The sequence below is a fragment of the Pan troglodytes genome, chromosome 20 (genome assembly GCF_028858775.2).
Source record: "Pan troglodytes isolate AG18354 chromosome 20, NHGRI_mPanTro3-v2.0_pri, whole genome shotgun sequence".
In the NCBI taxonomy this organism is placed as follows: Eukaryota; Metazoa; Chordata; class Mammalia; order Primates; family Hominidae; genus Pan; species Pan troglodytes.
In genome coordinates, this window is record NC_072418.2 from 50,141,220 (window position 1) to 50,162,079 (window position 20,860).

Sequence of the window (20,860 nt, forward strand, 5' to 3'; positions counted from 1 at the left end):
TCAAACCTAGACTCTACCACTCAGCCATGTGACCCTCGCTACACTACTTTCTGTTACCCCATCCCTAAAATGGGTAGAATAGTGGCACATTTCTCAGATATGTGGGGATTAAAAAATCAGTCTTTGAATCAAAATTGCTCAATGTTAGCTGCTATTTTACATATTCATAAATAACTATTTTTCTCCAATGTGCTTTTTTCTCAATATGTCTTGGAGATCCTTGTCAGTATTTCATGCATCAAATTCCATAACCAAAACAGGTGAACCATTAACTATTGAATCAGTCTGCTGCTGTGTGACATTGTGCACACTTAGGAAAGACTTCCCAAAGCCAAGTACCAGGGTTAGCAAGTATAAAAATGCATTTTAGGAGTTGGTTCTTGTTGTTTTTTATTTTGTTTTGTTTTTTTGAGACAGAGTCATGCTCTGTTGCACAGGCTGGAGTGCAGTGGCGTGATCTCGGCTCACTGCAACCTCTGCCTCCCGGATTCAAGCAACTCCTCTGCCTCAGCCTCCTGAGCAGCTGGGACCACAGGCGCCCACCACCACACCTGGCTAATTTTTCTATTTTTAGTAGAGACGGGGTTTCACCATATTGGCCAGTATGGTCTCGCACTCCCAACCTGATGATCTGCCCACCTCAGCCTCCCAAAGTGCTGGGATTACAGGCATGAGCCACCGTGCCCAGCCTGTTTTGTTTTTTTAGTGATAGGGTCTTACTCTGCCACCCAGGCTGGAGTGTAGTGGTGTGCAATCATGGCTCACTGAAATCTTGATTTTGAGGGCTCAAAGTGAGTCTCCCACCTCAGTCTCTTGAGTAGCTGGGACCACAGGCAGGCACCACCATACCTGGCTAATTTTTTCCCCCAGCTAATTTTTTTTTTCTTTTCTTTTCTTTTTTTTTTTTTTTTTTGAGTTGGAGTGTTGCTCATTTGCCTAGGCTGGAGTGTAGTGGCCTGCTCTCAGCTCACTGCAAGCTCCACCTCCCGGGTTCACGCCATTCTCTTGCCGCAGCCTCCCGAGTAGCTGGGACTACAGGCGCCCGCCACCACGCCCGGCTAATTCTTTGTATTTTTAGTAGAGACAGGGTTTCAGCATGTTAGCCAGGATGGTCTCGATCTCCTGACCTCATGATCCACCTGCCTCGGCCTCTCAAAGTGCTGGGATTACAGGCGTGAGCTACTGCGCCCGGCCTTTTTTTTTTTTTGTATTCTTAGTAGAGACGGAGTTTCACCATGTTCCCCCTGGCTAATGTTTTTAAAATTATTGGCTGGGTGCGGTGGCTCATGCCTGTAATCCCAACATTTTGGGAGGTCGAGGTGGCTGGATCACCTGAGGTCAGGAGTCACCAGACCAGCCTGACCAACATGGTGAAACCCCGTCTCTACTGAAAATACAAAAATTAGCTAGGTGTGGTCCACATGCCTGTAATCCCAGCTACTCTGAAGGCCGAGGCAGGAAAACCGCTTGAACCCAGGAGGTGGAGGTTGCAGTGAGCCGAGATCGAGCAGTTGCACTCCAGCCTAGGCAACAAGAGCGAAACTCCATCTCAAAAAATATATATACATATTTTTAGTAGCCATGAGGTCTCACTATGTTGCCCAGGCTTAAACTCTGGCCTCAAGTGATCCTCTTACCTCAGCCTCCTAAAGTACTGTGATTACAGATGTAAGCTACTACATCTGGCTGGTACTTTTCTTTCTTTTCTTTCTTTCTTTTTTTTTTTTTGAGATGAAGTCTCACTCTATCGCCCAGGCTGTAGTGCAGTGGCACAATCTCGGCTGACTGCAACCTCCGCCTCCCAGGATCAAGCAATTCTCCAACCTCAGCCTCCCAAGTAGCTGGGATTATAGGTGCACGCCGCCCAGCTAATTTTTTAATTTGTAATTTTTTTATTTTTATTTATTTATTTTGAGACAGAGTTTCACTCTTGTCACCCAGGCTGGAGTGCGATGATGTGATCTTGGCTCACTACAACCTCCATCTCCTGGGTTCAAGCAATTCTCCTGCCTCAGCCTCCTGAGTAGCTGGGATTACAGGTGCCCACCACCACACCCAACTAATTTTTGTATTTTTAGTAGAGACAGGGTTTCACCATGTTGACCAGGCTGGTCACAAACTCCTGACCTCAAGTGATCCACCCGCCTCAGCTTCCCAAAGTGCTGGGATTACAGGTGTGAGCCAACACTACCGGCCAGAAATTTACAGATGTTAAAGGCTCAGTGAATCCCAAACGGGATAAACATGAAGAATATCATGTTTAGAAAAAACATCTAGGTGGCCGGGTGCAGTGGCTCATGTCTGTAATCCCAACTGCTCAAGAGGCTGAGGCAGGAGAACTGCTTGAACCCAGGAGGCAGAAGTTGCAGTGAGAATCATGTCACTGCACTCCAGCCTGGGCGACACAGCGAGACTCAGTCTCAAAAAAAAAAAAAAAAAAAAAAAGGAGGCCGGGTGTGGTGGCTCACGCCTGTAATCCCAGCATTTTGGGAGGCCAAGGCCTGAAGGTGGGAGTTTGAGACTAGCCTGACTAACATGGAGAAGCCCCATCTTGACTAACATGGAGAAGCCCTGTCTCTACTAAAAATACAAAATTAGCCGGGCAAGGTGGCACATGCCTGTAATCCCAGCTACTTGGGAGGTTGAGGCAGGAGAATCACTTGAACCCAGGAGGCGGAGGTTGTGGTGAGCCAAGATCGTGCCACTGCACTCCATCCTGGGCAAAAAGAGCAAAATTCTGTCTCAAAAAAAAAAAAAGAACCTCCGTCTCCATGCTTAAATACTTGTGAGCAGGGCAAAGGCCATGCAAAGAGTGTTCACACCCAGACCAACGCCCTGCTTCGCCTTCACTGCAGTGCATGCCATCCCTTTGGTAGAGGATGAGACACCTTCCCATAACTGGCTCCCCTTTCTCATAATATGTCTTAGAATTATTAACATGGTTGAATTTAGGTCTACCATTTGCTTTCCATTTGTCCCACTTTTGTTCCCCTGTTTCTCCTTTCCTGCCTTCTCTTGAAGTATTTGATTACTTTTTTTTTTTTTTTTTTTTTTTTATTGAGACAGAGTCTCACTCTGTCACCCAGGCTAGAGTGCAGTAGCGCGATCTCGGCTCACTGCAACCTCCACCTCCCAGCAAGTAGCTGAGGTTATAGGCTCCCACCACCATGCCAGCGAATTTTTATATTTTTGGTAGAGACAAAGTTTCACCATGTTGATCAGGCTGGTCTTGAACTCCTGACCTTAAGTGATCCACCCACCTCAGCCTCCCAAAGTGCTGGGATTACAGGCGGGAGCCACCTCACTCAGCTAAATGTTCTAATAAATACCCATGTACCCACTATTTTGCCACTTGCAGTTTTTATTCATCATTATCTGTCATTTTTCTTCATGTTGGTAAAGCTCTAGTTCATTCCCGCTAATGGATGTATACTATTCTGTTGTGTGATTACATCGGACAAAAAAAGTTTTTTGTTTTTTTTTTGAGACAGAGTCTTGCTCTGTTGCCCAAGCTGGAGTGCAGTGGCGTGGTCTTGGCTCACTGCAACCTCCACCTCCCGGGTTCAAGCAATTCTCCTGCTTTACCCTCCCAAGTAGCTGGGGTTACAGGTGCCCACCACCACACTGGCCAATTGTTGTATTTATTTATTATTTATTTATTTTTTATTCTTTTTGCGTCTCACTCTGTCGCCCAGGCTGGAGTGCAGTGGCACAATCTCAGCTCACTGTAAGCTCCACCTCCCGGGTTCACACCATTCTCTTGCCTCAGCCTCCCAAGTAGCTGGGACTACAGGTGCCCACCACCACCCCCAAGTAATTTTTTGTATTTTTAATGGAGATGGGGTTTCACCGTGTTAGCCAGGACGGTCTCAATCTCCTGACCTCGTGATCCGCCCGCCTCAGCCTCCCAAAGTGCTGGAATTACAGGCGGGAGCCACCACACCTGGCCCTATTTATTTTTAAGACGGAATTTTGCTCTTGTTGCCCAGGCTGGAGTGCAATGGCATGATCTCGGCTCACTGCAACCTCCTCCTCCTGGGTTCAAGCGATTCTCCTGCCTCAGCCTCCCGAGTAGCTAGGATTACAGGTGCTTGCCACCACTCCTGGGTAATTTTTGTATTTTTAATAGAGATGGGGTTTCACCATGTTGGCCAGGCTGGTCTTGAACTCCTGACCTCAAGTGTTCCACGTGCCTCGGTCTCCCAAAGTGCTGGTATTATAGGCGTGAGCCACTGCGCCCGGCCGATCTTTCTTCTTCTTTTTTTTTTTTTTTTGAGATGGAGTCTCACTCTGTCACCCAGGCTGGAGTGCTATGGCACGGTCTCGGCTCACTGCAACCTCCACCTCCTGGGTTCCAGCGATTTTCCTCCCTAAGCCTCCCAAGTAGCTGGGATTACAGGCGCCCGCCACTATGCCTGGTTAATTTTTGTATTTTTAGTAGAGCTGGGGTTTCACCATGTTGGTCAGGCTGGTCTCGAACTGCTGACCTCATGATCCGTCTGCCTTGGCCTCCCAAAGTACTGGGATTACAGGCATGAGCCACTGCGCCTGGCTGCCCGGCCGTATTTTTATTGTTTTCTGTTTTTTTTTTTTTTTGAGACGGAGTCTCACTCTGTAGCCCAGGCTGGAGTGCAGTAGCACAATCTCTGCTCACTACAACCTCCACCTGCCGGGTTCAAGCGATTCTCCTGCCTCAGCCTCCTGAGTAGCTGGGACTACAGGCGCATGCCACCACGCCTGGCTAATTTTTGTATTTTTAGTAGAGATGGGGTTTCACTATGTTGGCCAGGCTGGTCTCAAACTCCTGACCTCGGCCTCCCAAAATTTTGGGATTACAGGTGTGAGCCACCTGGCCTGGCCACTACATGGGACTATTTATCCTACCAACTGCTGTTGGATACTTAGATGGTTTTGTGCATTGCCAGTACTTGGATACTTGTATGCACCCGTGTTCCTCTAAGGGGGACGCCCACAAAAGCTATTGCTGCCACAAGGTATGTGCATTCTCATCTTGACACCATGTCTTAGTCTGTTTTGTCTTGCTGTAACGGAATTGCACAGACTAGGAAACGTGTAATGAACAGAAATCTGTCTGGGCGCGCTGGCTCACACCTGTAATCCCAGCCTTTTGAGAGGCCAAGGCAGGTGGATCACTTGAGATCAGTAGTTCAAGACCAGCCTGGCCAACATGGTGAAACCCCATTTCTACAAAAAATTAGCCCGGCATGTTGGGGCATGCTTGTAATCCCAGCTACTAGAGAAGCTGAGGCAGGAGAATCGCTTGAACCCAGGATGGGGAGGATGCAGTGAACTGAGATTGTGCCACTGCACTCCAGCTTGAGAGACAGAGTGAGATTCTGTGGGAGACAGAGCGAGACTCCCTCTCAAAAAAAAAAAAAAAAAAAAAAAAAAAAAAAAAAAAAAGAGAGAGAGAGAAATCTATGGGCCACAAATCTGAAGGTTGAAAAGTCCCAGATGGTGGGGCTGGTATTTGGTGAGGGCCTTCCGTCTTCCTTGTAACATAGTGGAAGGCATCTCATCTGAGACGGAGGGGTGAACTCATTCTTTATAAAGAATCCATTCCCGTGAAAACTCACTCACTTCCATGGTCATGGCATTAGTGCATTTCTGAGAGCAGAGCCCTGGTGACGTAATTACCTCTTAAATGTCTCACTTCTAAAATCTGTAGCACTGCAGGTTAAATTTCCAACCCAAGAACTTTGGGGGACGCATTCGTATCCCAACACACGGTTTTATCAAATGCTTCTCCAAAGTGATTGTTCCCAGTTACCACACCCTGGCCATCCAGATGGGCCATTTCCCCTAGTGTCCCTTTAGCAGCAAGGATAGTTGGGAAAGGGTGGAGCTGGGACTGACCCTGTGTCTGTAAATGTTATATACCCTGCTTCAGAGTCCCCCTCTGTTGCCCTGGAGTGCAGTGGCATGATCATAGTTCACTGTAGCTTCCAACTCCTGGGCTCAAGCTATGATCCCCCTGCCTCATCCTCCTGAGTAGTGGGTACTATAGGCATGTGCCACCATGCCCAGCGAATTAAAAAAATTATTTTTTTGTGTGTGGAGATGGAGTCTTGCTATGTTTCTAGGCTGTTCTTGAACTCTGCAAGTGATCCTCCCACCTCAGCCTCCCAAAGTGCTGGGATTACAGGTGTGAGCCACCACACCTGGCCTATACCTTGCTTCTTTCTCTTTCTTTCCTTTTTTTTTTTTCTGGAGACAGTCTCCCTCTGTCGCCCAGGCTGGCATACGGTGGTGCAATCTCGGCTCACTTGCAACCTCTGCCTCCCGGGTTCAAGGGATTCTCCTGTCTCCGCCTCTCGAGTAGCTGGGACTACAGGCTTGCATCGCCACGCCTGGCTAATTTTTGTATTTTTAGTAGAGACAAGGTTTCACCATGTTGGCCAGGCTGGTCTCGAACTCCTGATCTCAGGTGATTCGCCCACCTTGGCCTCCCAAAGTGTTGGGATTATGCCCTTCCTTCCTTCCTTCCAGACAGGGTCTTGCTCTGTCACCTAGGCTAGAATGCAATGGCAGGATCTTGGCTCGCTGTAACCTCTATCTCCTAGGTTCAAGCAATTCTCCTGCTTCAGCCTCTTCAGTAGCTGGGATTACAGACACTCGCTACCACACTCAGCTAATTTTTGTATTTTTAATAGAGACGGGGTTTCGCCATGTTGGTCAGGCTCGTCTCGATCTCCTGACCTCAGGTGATCTGCCTACCTCCCTGCTTCTCATTGAGGTCTCTGCCAGTCAGGTATCAGCACAGGGAAAGGGCTCAAGGGCAGTGTGTGGCCATGGCCCTGTTTGCAGAAGATGGCTGTAGGAGCAACCCTTTCTACATTTACTCAACACAGCCACTTATGACCAGCCTGGTCAGGCCTCAGGGCAGTGTGCGGAGACTCACTGTGATCTTCGCTCCAGGTGCTCCTCCAGCTGGAGAGGCAGCCTACGGCTGATCACAGTGCAAGGCCAGATGTCCCTTTCTGTCTCTGTGAGGGCAGAAACGAGGTCTGTCTCATGACTCTATCCCAAGCACTTGTCACAGTGGTGCCTCTGAATATGTTACAGGTCATTCACTCATCCATTAAATATCAAGCGCCCCTACAACACCTCATGGGGACTTCACTTCTTTTTATTTCGTTTTTGAGACAGGGTCTCACCCTGTCACCCAAGCTTGAGTGCAGTGGCTTGATCATCGCTCACTGCAGCCTCCAATTCCTGGGCTCAAGTGATCCTCCTGCCTCAGGCTCCTGAGTAGCTGGGACTACAGACACACACCACCATGCCTGGCTAATTTTTTTATTTTATTTTTGTAGAGACGGAGTTTCATCGTGTTGCCCAGGATGGTCTTGAACTCCTGGGTTCAAAGATCTACCCACCTCGGCCTCTCAAAGTGCTGGGATTACAGGCATGAGCCATGGCACCAGGCCAAGCTTCACTTTTACCGGGAATGGGGATGATGAAGGCTAGGAGCGTCCCGGTCTGGAGGAGCCCAGGCCCCTTAGCCTTTCTTCTGATGGAGCCACAACTGCCAGGGCCCACCTCTCCCACCCACTCACAAGCAGGGCTCACAGAGCAGAGCCCCCGATCAGAAGCCTCTCCAAGGCCACGCTGCAGGGAAGGCAAGCAGAGAGAGTATCCACTGTTCCAATCTGATTTTATTGAAAAGGAAACATACAAAAATCATGTACAAAAAAAATTAACCAAACATGTACAGAAAATTCATTCCGGTATCTACAGCAGCACATATACAGTATCTTACAGGCTGGGCCATCCCTCCCCACTCCCAGACTCCTCCCTCTTCCGAGATTTCCCCCCCTCCCTGACTCCCCGTCTTCCCCCCAGCGCTTGGCCCTGGGGACTAAGGCTGGGGCGGCTTCAGCCAAAATCTCCCACCCCCCAAATGAATGCCAGTGGTCACACGTGCTCTCTCTAAACCTATGCAATGGGATTGATGGGGCGGGGGGCGGTCACGGGCAGAGCACAGGATTCACAGTCTGGGCCCCTCCTGGCCACCCCCTGATGAAGGTGAGGCAGGCATGCCCACCACCCGCCGGCTGGCTCAGGGAAGATGGCTGGGCGCCGGGCTGGAGCAACCGGCAAACGAGCCCCACTCTCTGGCTCCAGGAGGCTAGTGGTCACGTTTGGCTCATTTGCTCTTCACGGGCCCCCTCCCAGGAGGAGGGGGGGAAGCACCAGGGGCCTGAGGCCAGGCCCAGAGTGAAGGAGCACCGAGAGGAGAGCCCCCCGCCCCGTGTCACCCCTGCAGCTGGAACGGGCACCAGCACAACAGCCTTTCCTGAGATGGTGGTGGGCGGCAGAGGCGGGCGGCTCAGTCCCCACCCCCTCGGTCACCGCCACCTTCCGATGCTGAGTCCATCAGCCCTCCCTCTCCTGGCTTCTTGGCCAGGGACCCAGGAGTCCGCATCTCTGTCAGTGCACCCCAGGCTGGGCTGGGGCTGGAGTGGCTGCCCCGGCCCGCCCCCGGGACAGGCAGGGCTGGGAGTCCAGTATGCTACATGGTGCAGAGAAAGTCCCCCGCGCTGGCCAGGGTGTCAGGAGGTGGGAGGGGCCTGCCCCCCGAGTCCCTGACGTCCACCGGGCGGGTGCAGGCACCTAATTGGGCTCCATCTCGGGGGCTCTGTGGCCCCTGGGTAAGGGCAGGAGTCCCATGATGAGATTGTACAGGACCCTCCAGGGCGAGGGGCGGTGCCGCTGCTGCTCCTCTTGTCTCTGGGGAAAAGAGAGAGAAGGGGCAGTTAGCAGGGGACTGAGTATGGTGATGGGAGTGGGGATGGTCAGCTGCAGGGGCAGCGAGGCGACAGTCTCGCCCACCCTATTCCAGCTCCTCCCCCGGCCTGGGCTAATGTCCATGTCTCGGAGGTCACATCCTCATCCAGGACATGAGACCTGGAGGCAGAGGACAAACACGGAATGCCTTCAGCAGAGAGCTGGGCACCAAGCGAGTGCGTGGCACGTTAGCTGTGACTGCGTCTCTGTTGTACATTTGAGAAAGACATCCCCCAAGGGGCTGAAGGATGGACTGCAACCTATCCTGCCCCTCCCTGCAGGGCTGGCAAGATGAGGAGAAAGGAGCAGGGTGCCCACAGTCTTGGCAGTTCTAGAACAATCTGTGGAAGGAGGAGAACTGGGAAGAGTTCACCCCCCCCATTGCAGAGGCTTCAACAGAAGTACCTCTAGGCAACGCCGAGTGAAACCCCTGCCCTCTCTCCAGTGGCAGGATGAAAACAAGGTGGTCTCTAGGACCCTCTCAGCTCCAACATCCTAGGAAGTGGGCAGGCAGGAGGCTAGGTCCTAGGAAAGGCTCCCGACTGGTAAAAATTAAAGGCAATACTAAAAAAGAGTACAGAGGCCCGGCGCAGTGACTTATAGCTGTAATCCCAGCACTTTGAGAGGCCAAGGCGGGAGGATCACCTAAGGTCAGGAGTTTGAGACCAGTGTGGCCAACATGGTGGAACCCCGTCTCTATTAAAAATACAGGCCGGGCGCGGTAGCTCATGCCTGTAATCTCAGCACTTTGGGAGGCTGAGGTAGGCGGATCACCTGAGGTCGGAGTTTGAGACCAGCCTGACCTACATGGAGAAACCCCTTCTCTACTAAAAATACAAAATTAGCCGGACTTGGTGGCGCATGTCTGTAATCCCAGCTACTTGGGAAGGCTGAGGCAGGAGAATCGCTTGAACCTGGGAAGTGGAGGTTGCGGTGAGCCGAGATCGTGCCATTGCACTCCAGCCTGGGCAAGAGCAAAACTCTGTCTCAAAAAAAAAAAAAAAAAAAAAAAAAACAGGCCGGGTGCGGTGGCTCACGCCTGTAATCCCAGCACTTTGGGAGGCCGAGGCGGGTGGATTATGAGGTCAGGAGATCGAGATCATCCTGGCAACACAGTGAAACCCCATCTCTACTAAAAATACAAAAAAATTAGCCGGGTGTGGTGGTGGGCGCCTGTAGTCCCAGCTACTCGGGAGGCTGAGGCAGGAGAATGGCGTGAACCCGGTAGGTGGAGCTTGCGGTGAGCCGAGATGGCGCCACTGCACTCCAGCCTGGGTGACAGAGCGAGACTCCATCTCAAAAAAAAAAAAAATGGCTGGGCAAGGTGGCTCACGCCTGTAATCCCAGCACTTTGGGAGGCCAAGGCAGGTGGATCACCTGAGGTCAGGAGTTCAAGACCAGCCTGGCCACCATGGGGAAACCCCGTCTCTACTAAAACAACAAAAATTAGCTGGGCCTGGTGGCACGCACCTGTATTCCCAGCTACTCGGGAGGCCAAGGCAGGAGAATCGCTTGAACCCGGGAGGTGGAGGTTGCAGTGAGCCGAGACTGCACCACTGCACTCCAGCCTGGGCAACAGAGCAAGACTCCGTGTCAAAAAAAAATTTTTTTTAAAGTGTACAGAGAGCTGCAATCCTCTGCCACTCCCTGTAGCTCCACAGGCAGGCTCTCTGCTAAGTGGGGACCACCTAACCTCCTTTCCTTCAGGTGCAGGGGAAGGAGAAACTCACTTTACAGAAGATTAAATGATCCTCATCGTCCTCATGCTACCTGGTAGTGAGTCGCCTGGTACCAGCCCAGCCTCCTCAACACTCCCTAGCAACTCTTGGGGCCAGGAGATGGTGGCAAAGGGGGCACATCGGATTGGCGTAAGTTACAAAACCCACCACTGTCACACTGCTGTGGGTGCCACCTGGTGAGAAAGCTAGCAATCACCTAGTAAGGTGGATGGTGGGCAGACCACCCAGGTACCTACTCTAGAAACACAAGAGCACACCCGGAAATATGCATGATTGGGAGAGGAAAAAAGGCAATAAATAATGGCCGGGCGCAGTGGCTCACACCTGTAATCCCAGCACTTTGGAAGGCCGAGGTGGGTGGATCACCTGAGGTCGGGAATTCAAGATCAGCCTGGTCAACAGAGTGAAACCCCGTCTCTACTAAAAATACAAAAATTAGCTGGGCATGGTGGCAGGCATCTGTAATCTCAGCTACTTGGGAGGCTGAGGCAGGAGAATCACTTGAACCCGGGAGGTGAAGGTTGCAATGGGCCGAGATTGCACCATTGCACTCCAACCTGGGCAGCAAGAGCGAAACTCTGTCTCAAAAAATAAATAAATAAAATAAAATCTGAAATATATTTAAAAATAGTCTGAGTGAGGTAGCTCAGACCCATAATTCCAGCACTTTGGGAGGCCAAGGCAGGAGGATCACTTGAGGCCAGGAGTTTGAGACCAGCCTGGGTAACACAGAAAGACCTGATCTCTACAAAAAATAAAAATAAAAATTAGCCAGGCATGGTGGAACTGCCTGTGGTCCCAGCTACTTGGGAGGCTGAGGCGGGAGGATCCCTTAAACCCAGGAGTTGGAGGCTGCAGGGAGCTGTGATTGAACCACGGCACTCCAGCCTGGGAGACAGTGAGACCCTGTCTCTAAACATAAAATAAAAATACGTATCTATCCTAAATATCCATCAATGAGAAAATGAATAAGGATACTATGTTTATCCAACAGAATACTATGTAGCAGTGAAAATGACTTTTTTTTTTCTTTTTTTGAGACAGAGTTTCATTCTATCCTCCAGGCTGGAGTGCAGTGGCATGATCTCCTGATCTCGGCTCACTGCAACCTCCACCTCCTGGGTTCAAGAGATTCTCCTGCCTCAGTCTCCCAAGTAGCTGGGATTACTGGCGTGTGCCACCATGCTCAGCTACTTTTTGTTTCTTTTTTTTTTTTTTTTTGAGACAGATTTTCGCTGTTGTTGCCCAGGCTGGAGTGCAATGGCACGATCTCGGCTCACCGCAACCTCTGCCTCCCGGTTTCAAGCAATTATCCTGCCTCAGCCTCCCGAGTAGCTGAGATTACAGGCATGCGCCACCATGCCCAGCTAATTTTGTATTTTTAGTAGAGACGGGGTTTCTTCATGTTGGTCAGGCTCGTCTCGAACTCCGGACCTCAGGTGATGCACCCTCCTCAGCCTCCCAAAGTGCTGGGATTACAGGCATGAGCCACCACGCCCGGCCTTAATTTTTGTATTTTTAGTAGAGACGAGGTTTCACCATGTTGGCCAGACTGGTCTCAAACTCCCAACCTCAAGTGATCCACTTGCCTCCGCCTCCCAGAGGGCTGGGATTACAGGCGTGGGCCACTGCACCAGGCCGAAAATGGCTGTATTTGTTGTTTCTTTTTTGAGATGGTCTTGCTCTGTCCCCCAGGCTGGAGTTCAGTGACCCTTCATGGCTCAGTGCAGCCTCGACTTCCTTGGCTCAAGGGACCCTTTCACCTCAGCCTCCCAAGTAGCTGAGACTACAGGCCCGCGCCACCACACCCGGCTAATTTTTGTATTTTTTGTAGCAACGGGGATCTCATTATGTGGCCCAGGCTGGTCTGGAACTCCTGGGCTCAAGCGTCCTTCCATCTCCGCCTCCCAAAGTGCTGGGATTACAGGAGTGAGCCACCGTGCCTGGCTGAACATAGATGAATGGAAGCTCTTTTGCCCATATGGTGAATCTGAAGCCTAATATTGAGGGAAAAAGGAATTCTGGGGAGAAACAAGAACTATGTGATATACGCTAAGCTAAGAATGCCCCATGATTCTAAGCCCTGGTTCTGGCCTGGTAAATACGGAGTAAAAGCAACACCTGCAGGGGTTGAGAGAGGCCAACTCGAGAGATTTCCTTTGGATGCAAGGAGGGGGAAGGGATGGGGAGAGTAAGGAGCTTCACCACATGCGTCTCTGCGGTTTTGTTTGGTTTCTTAATAAGCAAGCAATGCGGGTGTAATGTTCAAACTGAACAGAGCTGGCTGGTGGGCGCATGATGTTTGTGATTTCCCATTCTCTGCTGTGGGCTTCGAATACTTGCTTTAAAAAATCGAGGCCGCGCCAGGGGATGGGGGGCGGGGCCTCCCGCGGGGCGGGGCTGCGAGCCCACCCCTGCGGTCCCCGGCCCGCCCCGGCGCCCGGGAAACTGTGTGGCGCTGCGGGCCGCGCGAGAGGGACGGCAGGGGGCGGGCGCGGCGCGGCTGCTGACTCACCGGCTATAAATAGCCCGGGATATATGAGCCGCGCCGCCCAGCGCCGCCCTCAGTCCCCGCGGCCGCGGGCCACGGGCGCGCAGCTCTACTCCTCGGCGGCCTAGTCCCCGGTCCTGGCCCTGGCCCTGGCCCTGGTTCGGGCTCCGGCTATGCCAGCCGCGGCGCGGAGTCCTTGGGCGGTTCTGCGGGCGCGCGATTCCCCCCCACCCACTTACCCCCCCACCTGCCTGTCCGCGGAGCGACCCAGCCGCGCAGGGCAGCAGCTGCCGCACATCTGGCGGGGGCCGCCTGCCGCCCCCTCCTCCGGCGGGAAGTCCCACCTGCCGTCTACCCCACCCCCAGCACTCACCCGCCGCTCGTACTGCGCGTTGAGGTCGTCCGCCATCCGCCGCAGCTGGGCCCCGATCTCCCGGGCCCACTGTTCCTCCTCCCCGCGGACTCCCGGGGCCGCCTGGGTGGGACCGCCCGCCAGAGCCCCCGGGGCGCTGGGCACGGGCGACTCCAGGTGCTGCTCCGCCAGCGAGAGCGAGGGCTGAGGACCTTGGAGAGGCAGAGGGGCGCGGTCAGCACCCACCACCCCTCCAGGCCTCGAGGTGTCTCGGCCTGCTTCCCTCTTTCCCAGCCACTGCTCCCCGCCTCATTTCTAGTGATCCCATCGCTAGTGAGTCAATTTCTCAGCTTCTCCTCCACAGGCACCAGAAAGCAAGAAGTACCTGGGGACGCCGCTCTGGGGTCACCTGTCTGGCCAGCTACGTCCCCACGGCCCTTGTCAGTGTGGAAGGTAGACGGCCAGAGAGGTGACCCCGGGGGTGGTCAGGCTTAACGACCTCTATTTCCCAAAGGGGCCACATTTTGCCTTTTCCATGTGACAGGCAGGGAAACTGAGGCCCGCCCTTAGGGAGTATCCCAAGGTCACACAGGGATACAGTGACTGACCCCACCCAGATCACAAGCCTCAGGTCTCCTGCCCTCTCGTGTCCAACCACAGGGAAGCCACACCTCCGGATGTGGCAGAGGCCTAGAGACCAGAAGGCCAGAGACTGTGGCAGCTTCAGAGCGCGGGCCTGGGGGGCTGGGACGCGGGAGATGCCTTCCTGCCACCCCCCACCCCCCCCACTTCTGAGCGCCCTAGGAGGCTCCTGCCCTCCCGTCCCACCAGGTCCTGGCCTGAGGGTTCCCTAAGGCCTACAGCCAGGGCCTCAGTTTCCACATCTGTGACCTTGGCCTTGAAATCGGTGTCCCCTTCCAGGGCTTCCAGGAACTGAGTTAGGGAAGTTTTCTCTTTCCTCGCTCCCCTTGGGCTGCCGGGACAAGATGGGGGATGGGAAACCAGGACACACTTTCCCTACAGCGCCTGCCGGCAGGGATGGGACTCCACGGGCACCACAGGGTTAACAGCCCATCAGGCAGGGGACCTTTAACCCTTCCCTCCCCAAGACTCCCCCACCTCCCCGAGGGGACTTTCCCAACACAATGGCCCCTCCCCCTCTCCTTCCTCCGCCGGGACTGCTGAGGACAGCCCTGGCCAAAGAGATGCAAATAAAAGCAAAAGGCCTCTGGACCCCTCCCCAGAGGCCAGAGTTGACAGTCCTCCCGCTCGGCCCACTCTCCCTGCAACAGGAATCCTCCAGGGGGTCTAGAGGACCCAGACTGGGGGAGGGGAGCTGGGATGCAGCTGTTGCCCCAGGCCCGGAAGAGACAGTGGGCTGCAATTCGGGGACTGCAGTCAGATTCCAGGAGGGACTTCCCACTTGACCTCCCCCTCCACCCCCAGCCTCCGTCTTCCTGCTTCTTGCAACACAAAGACCACATTGGCCACACCCTCCCAGTGGCCCGGCTGGGCCCGCCACCTCCCCCCGTCCTCTCCCACTTCTCCAGTTCCTCCGAGTCTCCAGCCCTCTCTCTTCCCGGCTCCTATCACCCCGGGGGCGGGGCGGGCACTCACCGTCCGGGCGCGGGCCTCGGGGCCGGCTGCGGGGACCCCCAGGCCAGCGGGGACCCCCCAGGGCGGCGGTGACGGCGGGTGGGGCGGTGGGGGCGCAGAGGTAGGCAGCGGGCAGCAGGGTGGGGGCGGCGGGGGCGGCAGCCAGGCCGGGCTCGCAGAGGCCGCAGGACACTGCCGAGGGCACCAGGCGGCCGAGCGGGAAGGGGCGCGGGCCGTCGCGGGCCAGGCCCTCTACGGGCTCCGGGGAGCTGCCCTCCTGGCGTGCGCGGGCCATGGCGCTCCCTGGGGCCTGCGGGACACGGGAGGAGGAGCAGGTCAGCAGGGAAGTACCAGGGCCCACTGTACCTCCAGCCTACCCGGGGTTAGGACCCAGATGGAGAAGAGTGGAGGTGTGTGTGCATGCGGAGGGGGTGATGGCCCCACAGAGACACGCCCAGCCGGGGGATGACACCACCGGGTCCTGGCTGGCCTGGAGAGCCTCCCGTGCATACGGTGATGGGCACACAGGAGGGACAGGGGGCACAGGACGGCTCTCACAGCAAGGACAGGGCTCACACAGGACGGATGGAGGGGTCTAGCAGGTGTGTGTATGAGGGCTGTGACAGTCCCACAACACAAACTCACTCCACTTGGGACTCACAGCATGGGCTGGTGGGGACAACTTTCCCAACACAGCGACGGGCACACAGGGAGGGCAGTGAGGCACAGCGAGGCCCCCACAGCACACACACAAGGACTCACACGGGACTGGCCAGCCTGACCGCCCACCCCACCTCCCACTTGCACACAAACACTGAGATGGCCCCAGTCTCGGACATCACTACTCAGTACACACAATACACACACACACACACACACACACACCCCGACCAAAGCAGGAGCATCCAGACAGACCATCATAAGCACTCTACATACTGCGCACACTGGCTGGCACAATCCATCCCCACACATCCAAACTGTCAAAGTCTCACACACTGACCCACTGTTGATATGCCCAGGGGCACATGCAAACACAATGCAGCCTTTGCAAACACAAACACACACACACAAGCTAGGCACTGCCTCAGTTCCCAAACATGCCCCTCTCCACACACACACACTCACTCCAGACATAAGACCTGCACACCTCTGGACTCACATATCAACACAAAACAGACACCCGCGGACACACATACATCAACACCCCCAAAACACACCCACATGTCACCAACTCTCAGGACACACGTAAATCAGGCACACACAGACACATGCCATCAGACCTCAACACACCACCAGACACCAACCCACCCTCCTCACGCAACCCTCAAACATCATCACCAACTGTCAGCAACACACACACACACACACCCTACAGCTAACTCTAATCCCACACAGCCCAGCAGCACACACACCTAGCGCACCCACAGAAAACACTGGTCTCACGTGACTGACATAAACACTACACACACGCAGCCCACATGACACACATGAGCCAGCCGATCACAGTGACAAGCCCCTCAGACCCAACACACACACACACACACACAGAGGCTCAGACAACCCCATCCAGAGGCTGCCAGCAACATCCACCGTCTACACTGCATAGACCCCACAGATCCTGGGTCCTCAAATCCCAGACGCTGATGCCAGACACACAAGCCAAACCCAGACTGAAACAACCCCCCACCACACACATACACACACACTCACACCTGACAACTCACACAGACACCTGGACAGAAAACAGACATTTGCATTTAGCAGGCGCAGCATCACAAACGCTGGGCAAAAGACACATGCCCCGGAGATACAGAGACGGCCTCAGCCAAGACAGAAACACACAGGCAAGACACAATCACACACATCGCACGCTCGGGCAAGACACACACATAAACACACAAACAGCTCACTCCAGCAACACACGCACACTACAACCTCCACACCCCAGCACACGCAGGCAATACAGACCCCCAGTATCATCCCGGAACAGCACAAACAGACAACTCTCACCGACAACACACGCAGGTCCACCCACCCCACAAGCAGGGCACCCACAGACAGAACCCCACACAAACAAGCGCGGGGACTCACGCAGACACCCCGACGGGTCAGAAACCCCAACATTCCTCCGGATCGACACCACCACTCCCTGCAGAACCCAGCACAAACTCGGAGCCAGACACGCGCACACACCCAGGCGAGACACCTGCAGATCCACAACCCCGCACACGCGCGCTCCCACGGCGGTCCCAGACACCCCCCTCCGCTGTCACAGCCCCCCCCACCGCCGCCACGTGCGCCCGCCCCGCCCGCCAGGCGAGCGCGGGGCCAATAACCGGCTGTTGCTGGGGCGCAGCCCCCGCCCGCAGGAGCCGCAGACTCCACGGCCCGCGAGCCGCCCCCCGTCGCCGCCCCCAGCGGGCGCGCGCCCTGGGTGTGGCCGCCCCTCCGTGCCGCCCCCCCGCCCCTCCCGGACTTTGGGGGCTGGGGCACCCCGGGGGTCGACCCTCTTCCCCGGGGCCGCACTGGCCGCCAGGGGGCGCTGCCGAGCCCGCACCCCATTGTTTGTAAACAAACCCGCCAGACCGCCGAGGCACCTGTGCGCCCAGACCGGCGCCCCAACGCCGAGCCGCCTCTCACCCGGCGACCCTGGCCCAGAGTCCCTCGCGGGGTTTGGAGAGGCGCGGTGTGGGGAGGCAGGGCGCCCACACGGCTCTCCGCCTGCACTCCTGTCACCTCCTCCAGGGAGTCCACCCGGCCTGGCCGATCGCCGCCGGAGAGGATTCGGGGCGCGCACACTCACCCCGGGGGCATGAACACGCCGGAGGGGGCGGCGGTGGGGGGCGGGCGGCTTCCTTCAGGAGGGCGCGCCCGCCGAGCGCCGCTCTCCGCGGCGGCTGCTGCTGTGGCTGTCGCTGCTGCTGCCGCTCTAACTGCAGTGGAGGCTGCTGTGGCTGTGGCTGCTGCCGCTCCCCGGGCCGCAGGCGCGTCCGCGTCGTGGCCGCTGCTGGGATCGCTGGTGCCGCCGCCGCCGCCGCCGCCAGGCGCCCGCTCGCATGTGGCTCGCGCCGCGTCTCAGGCCGCCCGGCGGATCCCGGGCCCGCTCCAAAGCCGCCCCGCCCCGCCCCGCCCCGCCCCCGCCCGGCGGGTCCCACGCCCCGCCCCCGCGTGACGCTACGGCCCCGCCCGCCCGCCGCGGACAAGTCAGGACTTGCAGGCGCGCGCCGCGCCCCCCCACCTCCGCGCCGGGGGTTTCCCTGCAGCCGGGGACGGGGCAGGGCCTAGCTCAAGGCAAGGAGGACCCAGGCGCTGTGCGGCGGGGTGTGGGGAGATCGCCCAGACACCGGGACAGTCGGACACACACACTGACTGGGACCCACAGATCCACACCCCCAGCGATGCGTACACAGACCGACCGACGGGCGTTCCAGGGTCCACCAAGTCACGTGCAGGCAGAGCCCAGAGGATGTACTCACAGACACAAGGCCACAGTCTCGCAAATCCACACCATGGACAGGGGCATGAGCACACACACTTACATACTGATGGGGCTCACACACACACCCAGACGGAATGCACAGACTCACTAACAGGGTCCCCTGGACAAGCAGACGGACACAATGACAGGGCCACACACAGTTGCAGAAACACCCACACTGATGATAACACCTGGGCCCACAAACTGTGTTCACAAACAACCCTACCGAACAGGCACCCACACCACACACACGGTGGTGCAACCACACAGACATAGGCGGAGTGCTTATCAGGAAACACAAACTTGCTGATAGGCACAGGGGACACACACATACACACAGACACCTGTTACAGGGATACCTGGATACACGGCCAAATCCAAATCACACTCTCACAGGGACATACACAAATGCACTCACACAATTTCACAGCTAACACATTAAAACTATCAGAAACTGACATTCGCCCGACACGGTGGCTCACGCCTGTAATCCCAGCACTTTGGGAGGCCAAGGTGCGTGGACTGCCTGAGGTCAGGAATTCGAGACCAGCCTGAACAACATGATGAAACCCCATCTCTACTAAAAATACAAAATTAGCCGGGCGTGGTGGCGCATGCCTGTAATCCCAGCAACTTGGGAGGCTGAGGCAGGAGAATTGCTTGAACCCGGGAGGCGGAGGTTGCAGTGAGCCGAGATAGTGCCATTGCACTCTAGCCTGGGCAACAAGAGCAAACTCCGTCTTAAAAATAAAAATAAAAATAAAAATGAAAGAAACTGACATTCAGAGACACAAACCAAATCAGACATAGAAGAAACTGACCACCGACACATGTCACAAAGTCACACCTGTGACAGCTTCTTGCTAACTGGCCCACTGCACACACGTCGGAGCATGCACACCTGGCCGCACTCACCACAAATCTGGCAGGGGACCCACGTCGCGGAAGCAGCCCTGGGCACCTGGCATGGACATGCCTGGGCAGACCCCATGCCAAATTTCATCCTGTCTCATAGCTTTCCATTCCGTTTCTTTTTTCAGTTTCTCATTGTTACTTCCTGCCCTGCTGTGGTTTGGTGAGTTTTGTCCTTCCTTTTTCCAAAGCCGTGGACTCCTGTCTCCTCCTCTACACTTTCCATCCTTACTGGGTCTCACCCAATCGCAATCGCCTCACCAGAGTGACTCACCTTCCAGTGCCTAGCGTGGGGCTGGCTGAGTAAGGATGTCAGACTTCTCAAACTTGACTGCCTCCAAGTACACACTCTTAGCTCCCCCAAGAGATGCAGGTAATCTATATCTCACATGAAATCTCCCCATTTGCAACATTGGGAACTCCTCAGCTTTCCTCCCTCTTTCACTTTCCCCCCTCTTTCGCTTTCCCCGATTATTCATTCTCCCTTCCTTCTTCCTGGTGTTTTCCAAACTGTGGGTCATGAGTAAACCATGGATTATGACATATGACATCACTTACATGGATCTTACTTTTTTTTTTTTTTTTGAGACAGAGTCTCGCTCTGTCGCCCAGGCTGGAGTTCAGTGGCACGATCTCGGCTCATTGCCACCTCTGCCTCCTGGGTTCAAGCAATTCTCCTGCCTCAGCCTCCCTAGTAGCTGGGACTACAGGTGTGCGCCACTATGCCCAGCTAATTTTTCTATTATTGGTAGAGATGCGGTTTCACCATATTGGCCAGGCTGGTCTCGAACTCCTGACCTCGGGATCCGCCCGTCTTGGCCTCCCAAAGTGCTAGGATTACAGGTGTGAGCCACTGCACTTAGCTTTTTTTTTTTTTTTTTTTTTTTTTTGAGACGGAATCTCACTCTGTTGCCCAGACTGGAGTGCAGTGGCACGATCTCCGCAAACCGCAAGCTCCGCCTCCCAGGTTCAGGCCTTTCTGCCTCAGCCTCCCCAGTAGCAGGGAGTACAGGCGTCTGCCACCACGCCCGGCTAATTTTTTGTATTTTTTAGTAGAGACAGTGTTTCACCATGTTAGCCAGGATGGTCTCGATCTCCTGACTTCGTGATCTGCCCTCCTCGGCCTCCCAAAGTGCTGGGATTACGGCGTGAGCCACTGCACCTGGCCCAGCCTTTTTTTTTTTTAGATAAAAGATTCACTCTGTTGCCCAGATTGGAGTGTAGTGGCACAATAGATAGCCTTGTGGTACAATAGCCTTGCAGCTTCATACTCCTGGGCTCCAGCGATCCTCCTGCCTCAGCCTCCCAAGTAACTGGGACTACAGGTGTAAACCACCACGCCCAGCTAATTTTTATTTTTTTGTAGAGATGGGTGGTCTCGCTATGTTGCCCAGTCTGGTCTTGACCTTATGGGCTCAAGCAAACCTCCTGCCTCTGCCTCCCTCAGTGCTGGGATTACAGGTGTGAACCACCATGCCCTGCTG

At 55.0% G+C, this 20,860-nt stretch overlaps 1 protein-coding gene across 5 annotated transcripts; it reads right to left on the bottom strand.

Moving 5' to 3' along the window:
• Nucleotides 1-7,658: 7,658 nt before the first annotated feature.
• Nucleotides 7,659-19,620, bottom strand: BBC3 (BCL2 binding component 3). 5 transcript variants are annotated; one of them, XM_003953542.6, is made up of 4 exons: nt 19,380-19,518; nt 15,008-15,296; nt 13,412-13,602; nt 7,659-8,751 (listed from the first exon to the last, which is right to left on the bottom strand). In XM_003953542.6, the coding sequence occupies exons 2-4, from the start codon at nt 15,279-15,281 to the stop codon at nt 8,635-8,637; spliced, it is 582 nt and encodes a 193-aa protein (XP_003953591.2). In that variant the 5' UTR covers nt 15,282-15,296; nt 19,380-19,518; the 3' UTR covers nt 7,659-8,634. The 5 variants fall into 5 exon arrangements, with proteins under 5 accessions (XP_003953591.2, XP_001168815.1, XP_009434171.1 ...); XM_001168815.7 differs by lacking the exon at nt 19,380-19,518 and adding an exon at nt 17,790-18,063; XM_009435896.5 differs by lacking the exon at nt 19,380-19,518 and adding an exon at nt 17,078-17,271.
• Nucleotides 19,621-20,860: the final 1,240 nt, after the last annotated feature.